We start from the raw sequence: 12,275 nt of genomic DNA, 5'->3' as shown, positions 1-12,275 counted from the left end.
TATGTTGCTTTATGGCTTTAACACTTTCAAGTCTGTGCTTTGAGCTGTCAAGTTGTTCTGATGGTTTTTCCCATATGACAGGACTCTCCTTCTGACAGGAATCTGTATGTATTAAAGACAGACAGATGAGAGAGAGAGAAACTAAGATACGCTGCTTAGAAACAGGGCTGGCAAAGTTTAGCATGCTTCTCACCAGAAAACGGTGCACACACACACACACACAGAGTCAGATACAGTATGTCCACTTACTTTTGAGCTGAAGTTTTCAGCCCTAACCTTTGACCTCATTCTGTCCAAAACCAAAGCCCTTTGGTTTCCATTCCTCCCTTGTGTGTGCTCAAGACTTCCATCAATCAAATGGTTCAGTTTGAAGAGTGAGCCAACACTAACATACAGTACTTAGATGTTTCTTTCTGTTCACTACATATAAGATATACACATTTTTCTTATGTTAAAATAAAAAATGACACAATTGATACAACGTTCTAATTTTAAGAAGTAGCTAATTACAGATTATATGAAGACATTATTACCACAAAGTGTAATTAGATACACAGTACATGAGGTATTAATAGTGGATAATCAGAGCTGATTAAGCTATAATCACTATAGACAGTACAGTTTACAGTAGCTCAGTTTAAGCTATGCTGGCTCAGCTCTAACAAAACCAATGAACAGGACGTGTCTGAAAACCTTTGACAAAGGCGGGTTCTTCACTGTCAAGTATCCCATTATGTTGTAATATAGTTAAAGAGACCTTTTACACTAATATTTTAAAATTGGAGTTTAGTTGCATTTCATAGATTCATTTCATTTCATTTTGGGAGCCACCAAGCACATGTCTCTTTAATTTTAAAATAAACTATTGGATTGTCTGTGACACCTTTAGTCCTGGCCTGGTGAGTCAGTTGTGTGCTGTATTTTCGTTTACAGCTGTCATTTCAGACATCAAGGGTTGACCGAGTTATTTGAGAAATGTGAATGTCCAGCTCACATGCTCCGTCTCCTCTTCTCCATGACTGAAATTGATTTGATATGTGAAAGGAATATGAGGGCATGAATCTTGTGCATTTTCTGCCTATGACAGCAGGTGATCCTGGATACTCTGTATAATTTATTATTTCACTCCATGAATAAAAAAAAAGACTGGATAGATGAAGAGATTTGTGTTCTTTTTGTTGTGGCGACACCACTTCATAATGATTTATTAACGCTGTGTGCTGTCTGAGGCGACCGAGGATTGAACTGACTGGCCGTGGAAATCAACCAGACTGGACCAGAACATCGATTGTTCAGGTTCATCACAGCGGACACTCATCTGGGTCACACTCTCCAGCGTGATGGGTCACTAAGGACAGTGTCTGATAAGCAGCAGCAGGGCTTACTGCCAAGAATCTGTATGCAAAATATTATCGATAGGCAAACAAATCATACATTTTACAAATCCTGTGCTAATTGAGGAACATAAGAATTTACTTGTTGAATAAAAATGTAGTTATCCCTCTGGGAAAATTGGACAAAGGGAGAATATGCAGAAAAAAGAGAAATATTCAAATTACATTCATGAGTTTAAAAGTATTTTACAGGTTGTCACACAGTCACACAGATAATGTGTTCTAAGTTTTTTTAGCCTTGACAGTGTGTGTCAGTTCAGCTGTCATTGCCAATCTTATCCCACTGTCACCATAGCAACAGCAGTTGGGGTGGAGAGACGTGTTTTGACAGGAAGTGACCTCGCCCTGACCTTCTGACTGATGTCATGGGTCCACAGAGAGGGTCAGTGGTCAAAGCTGGCATGTTAGAGAGAGAGAGAGAGAGAGAGAGAGAGAGAGAGGGAGAGAGAGAGAGTGTTTGTGTGTGTGTGTGTGAATTTCAGTAGACTGGGAGAATGTCTGACTGGCAGGACAACTTGTAGCCTACCCTTTGAAGCCTTATAGAGCTTTTCTAATATTGTAGTTGTATTTGGGTTTACAGAATGTTTTGTTTGACTTGAAACAAATCAAGTTATATTTGCTGAAGTCACATTAGGCACTGTTCCTTCCCGAGAAATATCCAAATCTTTACAAGTATTACAATGTTTCAAGGATAAAATGGTCACAGTTCTGTAAGATAGGTTGACTTGCGCCACACTGTTACTGGTTGAGCCAATGAATCAACTAATGTTCTTTACAAGTGTTGATGATAAATCCCCTTTCTGGTTCAGACAGGAAAACTTTTTTGAGATTGGTTTTACATTTTATTCAAATTTCCATCTCAAAAAAGTCAGAAAACTAAGCTGGAAATATACTTGATGCAAGGGTTAACGTGAAGCCCACTGTAGATACCTTCAGTGTAGGTTCTGACTATAGTTCAGGTATCGCCCATTGATATCCCCACCACAAGACTAGATGCATGTATTGTACGTGATTGCGACATATCATATTTTAAATCATATTACCAACATTATTTCATTTACATAATGATATGGGCAGAACAGTCTTTTTTGACTTTGCTTGATTGCTGGTAAGGAGAAGCTTGCTGGGTCTATTTTTCAACTTGCGTAATGTGCTTCATCACCAAATATCATCGCTCACAATTTTACCTGCTCACCGCATTGTTAACCAACATTATTGATTAGTAAACCTAATGAGCCTTTATACTGTTACGACTAGTTTTCTCCTCAATCAAAATCCCTCCAAACCACAGCTTCTTGTGGCTCATTGCTTAAGTATAATGTTTCATGCTGTAATGCATTCCTTCAGCATGCGGTATTGGAGGTTTGCGGCTCAGCGTTTACACTGGAATACTCTTCGGTGTGTGGAGATGCTGTTGTATCAGAGACTGATGGCTTGTTTTGGTCAGGGTGACTGGCTGCCTGGTTGTCTGGGAAGCTCAATCTCAGACTTGGTTTCACAGTGAGAAGAGAATCTAGGCCTCATGAATAATTCTTCTTTATCTGGCGCTGCTACGACTGCAGTCTGCCTGCCTCTGCTCGTCTTCCCCTCTTTAATCTGTCTCCTCATCACCTCCTTCTTTGCCCTTCTTTGTCTCTGCCTGCCTGTCTTCCTTTTGGTCTCTCTGTCTTATCCTTTTATTGTTGCTGTGTCACCGTCGAGATGCTGGCGTCAGGGGGAACAGATGGGCGGTTGCCGCAGACGTCTGTAACCTTGGCAACTGCAGCCTCACCTGCTCTGGCATTAACCCTTATTCCTTGTTATGCCACCCAAGAAACAAAAACACTGTCATACCTGACTCCATCCTCCTCACATCACCTTCTTTATCCTTTCCTCTTTTTCGTCCCCCTTCCATTTTCTCTTCTTGCTCCTCTTAAGCACAGTCAGTATTTGATATGGAACTGGTTAGAGTGTATAAGCGTGTGTATGCGGGATGTTATGATTTATGATTTGCATGTGCATTTGTTGCACAACTGATCCCTTGTTCCACATATTGTAATTACCATTGTCACTTACAATGACATTGCATATCAATTAACATCTGCTGATGCACAGAGGCTCAGAGTGGATTTACAACAACATAACTCACTGGATTTAACTTGCAAGGATATTAGATATTTAATCTCTGTCACATTTATCTGTGTATCCATGTATAAAGGAAGACTTGACTTGCTAGTCAACAATAAAAGGTCACATACCTTATCATCTGTGAGGATGCATAAACATTTAGGTTGTGTCTTCCATGTTCAAACTGCACTTTTGCCTTTTCAAAGCGTTTTCAGACCTCAAAGCTCACACAGCAGATGCTGTCTTAGTTAATGAGAGCAGCAGACAGGTGTTTGTTTTGGAAGATTGTTGTACTTGTAACCAAAAATTGGAGGAGTTGATCCTCATTAAGGTTACAAAGTACCAGCCATCAGCTGACTCTGTCTCACAGCTTGTGAATGCAGACAGCTTTTATTTATATTTGACATTCTGTGTAATGTCCACAGGTTGGTGGAAAGAAGATAGTGTGTGTGTGTGTGTGTACCAATCTATAAAAAGTGACACACATTCTTCACTATATGACTAGCGACTATATTTCCATCACCATGAGAACATCAAAAATGAGAACAACATAATCATATCAAGTAAACACACAGACATACACACAAACATGCATGCGTATAAATGCACTTAGACACGTCAGACGTGTGACGTATTATAACTAAAGCCATTCACTTTTAGCTTTGCACGTTTGCTTGCATTGCGCAGCAGCGAGACAGAGGCCGACGAATCCCTGGGCAAGATTATAGATAATAGTTGCCATGGAGATGCACTGGTGGGAAGGCCACAGATCCCCCAGGCAGAGAGAGAGAGAGAAAGAGAGAGAGGGAGAGAGAGAATGCTATCATTAGAAAGCCGACTGTTCAAAGAGGCTCATTGATATTTTCTGGGAAAGCAACAGTATACGACAGCATGTATGTGTGTGTTTGTTTGTAACTGTAATAGTAATCTCAAAGTACCTGGAATCCGTCTATGATATTATCAAGACAAGATGTGACTGGTGGTGTCTCTCTCTGCATTTTGAATTCCATTTTGTTGTTTTGTTTATTTTTTTTCTTACACCTAAGGTCCAAAATAACAAATGTGACAACACATACAAATACTTCTAATGTCACTATAACCTTGGAGAGCAGGAAACACTCCATGTATATGAAATATTAATAACAGACATCAAGTTATGCTGTTACTCCTTGTAGTCTAGAAAGTTATTGCAGGAGTCAAATAAACTCTTGCTTTGGTGTCACATATACTGTATGTGTAGCACACACTGAACTGCAGCATGTTCATGCCTATCCTTGGGGGACCTTTTACAGTGAATGCATTCTGGGAAATGTAGGAAATAACTGACTTTGGTGATAGTTCCTGCTCTTCATCAGAAGATATTGCCATCAGCATGGATCTGTGTTTTAAAATTTCAACCTGTATTCAGATGAAAAACAAAGAAATTAAAATGCCTATATCTGTGCGTGTGTGTGTGCTCGCGCTTTTTTGTTACTTCTTTGGGACCTTTTCCAGCATAAAGACAAGTAGTCCTCATGGGGATCAAAGCCCAGTCCTAATGAGGCAAAACATGATTTCTGAAGTTCTGGTTAAGATTATGGGTAAGGTGTGAATTGAGGCTTTGGGTTAGGGTTTGAGATAGGTTGTCCACAATGAATGGAAGTCAATGCAATGTCCGAACAAGGATAGCTGCGGAAACTTGTGTGTGTGTGTGTGTGTGTGTGTGTGTGTGTGTGTGTGTGTGTGTGTGTGTGCATGCATGTGTGTTGGTTTATCTGTTCCCTCTCTCTCAGCTCTAAGCCCTTCCGGTTTTCACAGTGAGCTTTCAGTGTGTGTGTGTGTGTGTGTGTGTGTGTGTTAGTGAGTGACTGCATACTGTATGTGTGTGTGTGGTATTCCCTCTCTCTCTCTCTCTCTCTCTCTCTCTCTCTCTCTCTCTCTCATGCAGTGCAGTTCAGACATTTGTTTCCCAAGCAGCAGACAATTTGACCTTAGCAACAAACATTCTGATTCTCACCTTAGCAACAGGCCAAGATCTACGCTGTCATGGAAACGGTAACAGAGCTGTCAGTTAAGTCAGTTGCTAGGTGACGAGGAAGAATTGTTACTTTGCTGTTCACTGGGTAGGCTAACACTTTGCCTGGTTTGTGACTAAACATGATTAATATGTTAATATGTTATAATACAACTTTAGCCATATTTAAAGTATATTACAGCAACACACACATACATACAGGTCTACACCATTTGACAAAGGTGACACCTACAGCATTCTGATAAAAACTGGCTTCACACATAGTTTTACATTATTTATCTATTACATTGTTGTAACTGTCAGGCATGTTGTGACTATTATTTGCACCGGCCTTATTTATATTTTGGAGAGCACTGCTTTGGTTAGACCAATGTTGATGCTTAATTAACTCATGTGACAAAAAGTAGCATATTTGCGGCACACAATGTAATTGACATGTAGCATTTTATAATGAAATAATGGATTTGGGTTTTCATGTGTTCTGTAATGGATGTGGTTAATTGTATAAATTATATCAAATCTGTGAAACTGCAAAGTATACCTTTATCTGGGTGGGTCTCTCTCACTCACTGTCTCTCTCTCTCTCTCTCTCTGTCACACACACACACACACACACACATATTTTCATAGAATCAGTCAGGAAGCAGATCAAAAGCAGGAAAAGGCAGAGCTAGTGAGGTTGAGAGGAAGGAAAAAGAGTAAAGTCATATATCCCAGGAGGGAGTCCCTCCTTCTCTCAGCAGGACAGATAGACAGACAGAAAGGTGGTTGGATTAGAAGCTATGTCTGAATAACCGGTACATTTCATTTAGTGAAAATATATATTTTGGAACCTGTAATATTGTAATACTTTATTAAAAAATAAAACTCTCAAGGTGTAGGAGCAGAGGACAACCCTCACAATACGAAGAATTACTGTCCAACCACCTGCTGACTGTGAGGCATTTGGTGCTGGGCAGGTAGCGTGCAGTGGGTTTAGAGAGCTTTTCACTGAAAACAGCTGCCTGCAATGAAAACAATGAACCGATACAAGCTAAAATGGGTTTGTCATTACAAGTAGTGACATAAAAAATCTTGATTATTGCAGCTTTAAGTAATAACAGCCAAGCCATTGTAGAATGTTTTAGCTAAAAGATTATACACAACATATTTCATTTTGATGAGGTTGTTGGCCTATCACCTCCACCTTTTCTGTGTCTTCACTCTTTTATTTGCTTTTCCCACAGTATGTGCACAGCTGACCCTCATACACATAAAACAGTACTGAATCAACATTAAAAATTCAGCTCTAGTTGTTTTTTGCCAAAAAAGAAAGTATCTTCAACCAGCCAGAATAGGGGATATTATACCTATTGGTAGGCTACTTATGGTTCAATCAAATTGCTAAAACATCTTCATTTGCATTGGAAGCAAATTATAGTAACACACACATGCACACAGTAGCTGTATTCCAGATGTGAGTAGTGTGTGTTCTGTTCCGCCCCTCATCTTGTTGTTGATCTCCTGTGGAGTCTAAGAGGCATGGTAATAACAGACAAACAGGAAGAGGACCATCATAAATGTAGAGATCAAACACACACACACACACACTTGGCTGTAACTCCAGTCCCATGGTTCCCTCACCAGCAGTGAGCTCATTAAAATGTGCGAGGCTATCCCTCTCGTCTTCACTCTCTCTCATCTCTCCTCCATCTCTTCCTCTCTCATTTCTTTCCCAATCTTCCTCTTTCAACACAAAATATCACAGACTGCCTTTTTGTCAGTTTGGTGACTTTGCTTCACTCTCTAACCTTGTTCCTGTCAAGATTTACTTATTGATTTGGGATTAAATCACACTGTCAACACACAGTTCAAAATATTGCTTCGGTTGTATGTACTGATCGGCATGCATGGTGTAAACTTGAAGTGCGTGTGTCTGTGTGTGTGTGTGTATTTGGGGGATGGTGGCTCTGCTTTAATGAATGGTTGCCGGGTAGAACAGGAGGCGTGAGGGAGGAATTTGTTAATTATGAATGGAGCACTTCTCTCTGGATCTGAACAACACACAGTGTAAGTATGTGTGTGTGTGTTTGGTATTTGTTAGTGTATGGGTATGTGGTGGCATATATGAGAATGTGGCTTATGATTGTTTTAATTAGAGGGTTGCTGGTTTGAATCTGTGAACTGGCTGGTGAGGAAATTAAACAAGTAAAACTAACTGAGGTGCTTATGAGCAAGGCATTGTATGTTGATCAGACCAGGCCATTCATTTTCACATTAGCCTGAAGATATGCCACACTAGAGCTGAGTTTCATGGACTCTAAAGAAGCAGGTAATGCTGTTTTAACCAACACACTGCTTGTTAACTCTGTCAATCTAAACTAAGTAGTTTATATAAGTTAATGATTAAATTTGATATATGAGCAGATAAAGTTCTATGTTCTTACAATATGTCAATCACAAACAAATGAAGATAAATTACACTTTCAATTTGTTCTTTTGTTCTATTAAAGCTGGATTACGGGAATTTTCTGATTAGGCCACAGCCAGATAAATCTCTCTGTATTTCACAGTACTATACGAAATTTTTAAATCTGGTATGTCTGGTATGACATTTCGCGCTGGCAGGATCCCAGAATGCGTTTTGCACCAACCGGCAGTGACGCGGAGATTAGCTGTTGTAAAGAATGGAGAGACAAAAGTTCTGCACTGCAGGTTTAAATACAATATTTGTAGTCTGTATCAATTTACTGTAATGCAATTTATTATAATGAATTTAGGTCATTTAGATTACCTGACGTCATGCAAAAAAAAAAGGCTGAGGTATGTAAATATTCCACTACATCCCTGGTTACCCCTTTACGAGTTCCATCCACACTGTTTAGAGAAAAAAAGTCTACAGCCATGCTAGCTGCTCTGTGAGGCTGTACTTAGCAGAATGCTAATGTCAGCATGCTAATATGCTCATAGTGACAGTGTTAACATTCTGATGTTAGCAGGTAACATTTAGCATGTTCCCCACTTTAGCTTTGACATTTGCTACTGTAATTAGCACTAAACACAAAGTACAGCTGAAGCTGATGAGAATGTCATTATTTCCCCATGTATCTGTCAAAAACCAAAGAATTTGACCTGATGATGCCACTAGATGAAGCATCAGGATAACAACCAAAGTACACACAATAAAGACCATGAATGTCAGTATTAAACTTTAGGCAGTCCATCCCAAGGTTAGATATTAGAAGTCCAAACCTAAAATGTCAACCTCAGGATGGTGCTTGAGGAAAGGCCAGCAGATCACCAAAGTCAGTGGGCTTCATCCTCTGGAGACCAGAAATTTCACAGAAACCCATCAGATTGTTGTTGTGATATGTCGGTCTGGACTTAAGTAGTGAACAGGCAAACAGATAGACCAGCCAACATTGCCATTGCTACAGCCACGTTCCTAGCCTGGCTAATAATCTGCTTTGTTTGTGTTTTCTGTTGTGAAATTAGAGTTCAGTCCCAAAATGGGAAATGTAAATGAGAATATAAAAAAGAAAAAAAACAAACAAGAAACACTTTTACAATATAATTACTTGGTTGAGTATAAAACCCATGACAGAATGCCATCAGGCCATTTGATCCTAAATTAACTAATGTTTTGAAGGACGAGGCTACATTGTTTGCAATTTGAATATTAACAACAACAGTGTGTGTAAAAAAGCATTGGCAGTTTCCATTCCTTAACAATGTGGTAACATGAATGGCATAGCTGAAAAAGTTGTATCCTATTTATTCTGATATTGTGCCCTTGAATTATTACCATCCCTTCATTCAATCACTGGATTTTTCAGTTTTGGATGAAAATATTAATCTGGTGCATAACATTTTGGAATAACGGCCTTCCTCCCTCGGCACTCCCTGCATTTTACTGTGTAAGCCCATGTAAGCCCTTATGATAAACACTGTCTCTCGAGGAAATCCCATTTGGCTGCTGTTTAATCTGAATTTTCCAGTGTGTACATTTCAGTGGCAGCAGTGATTATGGTATTCTCTAGGCACGGTATACTGTACAAGCCTTACCTCTGCTGGAAAGTCTTTAAGTACATAGCATGAGAATGAAGCTATAATCACGTTTTCTTGTAGGCTTTCCACCTGTGCAGTAGCAGCTCTGAGCACCTTGTTTGGAAGTTAACAGTGTCTGCCATCATTTAAACTGACTTCAACTCCAGGGTCAGCTTTTTCCACATGGACCCACTCTGCCTTAAAATAGACTGGTGTTTACAGTTGCAGGTTAGCTGCTCATGAATCTAGGTCCCTTAGCAGTTGGCTCTCACACAAACACACACTCGCGAGACACTACTTTATTTGGACGAAGCCAGAGTGTGTGTATTATCTACAAGAGGCAGATCAGTGTCTTGTGTAAATACTGGCTGAATGTAAAAAGATACAAAGTCCCAGTAGTTGTTCATCTGTTTGAAGGAGACAATGCTTTTACCAGCATTTACTTTACACAGCACACTAATATCTGTCATGTAAATATTGGTCACAGCTTTGTGTGGTTTCTGTGTTTTTTGTGGACACTTTGGTAGCATCTCTGTATATGTGTGTGTGTGTGTGTGTGTTTCATCATGTGAACCTAGCTGTTTTGTGTTTCCAGGGGCAACCAGAGACATCGGCTCAGCTCTGACCAGGATGTGCATGAGGCATCGCAGCATTGAGGCCAAACTTCGCCAGTTCACCAAGTAAGACACATGTCCGTTCTTGCCTCCTTTCCTTAAGTCTTGAGATGAACCTCATGTGTTTCCATGTAAAGCTGACCTTGTTTTTAGGGTCATGATGAGACAAATACTTTGATTTTGTTAGTTGTTTGGATTCCATTAAGCACTGCTGTGCTACTTAATTGACTGTAAATGAATATAACCATTGGCATGCAACACGGGCCACTCTGAAAACCTCTCCAGGAGTCTGTCTTCAACCATTCTTTGCCTTTTCCTTCACTCTCCATACTGTCTAATGACTTTTTCACAGCAAAAGCTATTACATTGATGGTGATGATAATGACAATGGTGATCTATGACCATGGTAATGACAGGAGTCCTCTATGTAAAACCTGTGTGTGTCTGTGTATATGTGCACATGTTCCCATAATTTTGCATTCATGTGTGTGCATTTGTATAACATATGTATGCATGTGCAGATAGGGAGAAGTGTTCCAGATACTAAAATAGCGAAGTGGAACAACACATGGAGGGAATTTACGTAATGATCTCATTCCAGAAATATAGGTTTGTTATGTTCAGTGGGGCTCGGTGGTCGTTACTGTAGGGTCGCTACTGCTCACAACACTGACTTTGTCTCTTCTCAAGATACCACACCAGCAGCTAGCGCTCAGAATGTATTATTAATGATCAGAAAATGTATTATAATTATAAACTGTTCCGTCATTTGTCTAGCCTCTTACTCCATTTCTCTCTTTCCCAGTGCTTTGATGGAGAGTCTGATCACTCCTCTCCAAGACAAGATTGAGGACTGGAAGAAGACTGCCAACCAGCTGGACAAGGATCATGCCAAAGGTACAAAAACAGCCCAGTTTATGATGCAAATGCAAGTAACCGAACCATTACTAAGCTCAAGCCCACGTTTTTCTCGCTGAAGTGGCCTTAAATCCTAAAACCTTGTGAGACACTGCTCTGAGGCTGAGTGACCACCGAGAAGGTTAGACAAATGAAAGGGGGATTCCTGTTTGATCACTGTGGTTAGATGTATGATATTAAATCCCTTAATTGTAAATTACCAGGAATAATCACTTAAACTAAACTCATATCATATTATCTGTTAAGACTGAACAAAGCACTACATTAAAAAAATTCAAGGTCTGTGTTGGGCATGTTTCTACAGGTACCAGCAGAACAATGAAATACAATCCAATTGAAGGCTTATCAGATGCCAAGACACTGCATAGCTGTTTGTAATACTATGACATAGGATTTTACAGTTGAAAGCAAGTATCTAAGTAGAATCTACTAGGAATGGGTGCTTTGGTAAGTGCAGTGCCTTGACAGAGGATTTTGCAAAAGTAAGCCAGGGTCAGCTTTTTTTATTCTTTTTGGTGGAGCTCTTTCTGTGATGGTAGTTTACCTTTGAATTCATGCTAAAACATATTTACAAAGATAAGAGTCTGTTTGAAATGAATCAAACAGTTTACTGTAGTTGTGAAAGCACCCCAAGACTTATTTGTATGTTTTATAATAGACTTTCTCATGCTTTCATGTAAATCTGACTGATTTCAGACCTTCTGTACTGATAGCCACAAAACTGAAGATGGTGTTCCGGGCTAATCTGACTCTAATCATCAAAGATCAGCTTTTATCAGTGAGCCCTTGGAAGAGCAGCTTCAGGAAATGTTTTTATTTAAATCAATATTGGAAATACAAGATAGTATGAGTTCACACGGAGGGCCTCACATTCCTGTTACTAAAGCATCTTTGTTCATCCTGTTTCAAGAGTACAAGAGGTCACGCCATGAGATCAAGAAGAAGTCATCTGACACCATGAAACTACAGAAGAAGGCTCGTAAAGGTAACAGTCAGCAGTCGAGCTCAGGCTCTTCTCACATTTGACAGAGCAGGTAGAAGGTCACATTTTAAAAGTCAAATTGTGTTTTCCAAGGTCGACCAGACATCATTAATTACACTAGTATCAATGGTATGTCTGTGTAGCTCATATGATGTAGTTGTTGATACATTCAGCTAAACAGATCAGTGTGCATGACTGTTGAAAAAAGTGTCACAGTAGTG

General features: G+C 39.7%; 1 protein-coding gene across 7 annotated transcripts in view; it reads left to right on the top strand.

The window, feature by feature from the left end:
• The window catches only part of LOC122989847 (protein MTSS 2-like), a 78,421-nt gene that overhangs the window by 43,349 nt on the left and 22,797 nt on the right, over nt 1-12,275 (top strand). For all 7 annotated transcript variants that reach the window (XM_044363117.1, XM_044362893.1, XM_044362974.1 and 4 more), the window contains exons 4-6: nt 10,136-10,220; nt 10,960-11,051; nt 11,983-12,057. In XM_044363117.1, coding sequence (XP_044219052.1) covers nt 10,136-10,220; nt 10,960-11,051; nt 11,983-12,057 — 252 coding nt within the window. The remainder of the gene's footprint in view (nt 1-10,135; nt 10,221-10,959; nt 11,052-11,982; nt 12,058-12,275) is intronic.

Source organism: Thunnus albacares, chromosome 1, assembly GCF_914725855.1.
Source record: "Thunnus albacares chromosome 1, fThuAlb1.1, whole genome shotgun sequence".
Classification (NCBI taxonomy): Eukaryota; Metazoa; Chordata; class Actinopteri; order Scombriformes; family Scombridae; genus Thunnus; species Thunnus albacares.
This window is presented reverse-complemented; position numbering and strand designations above follow the sequence as displayed.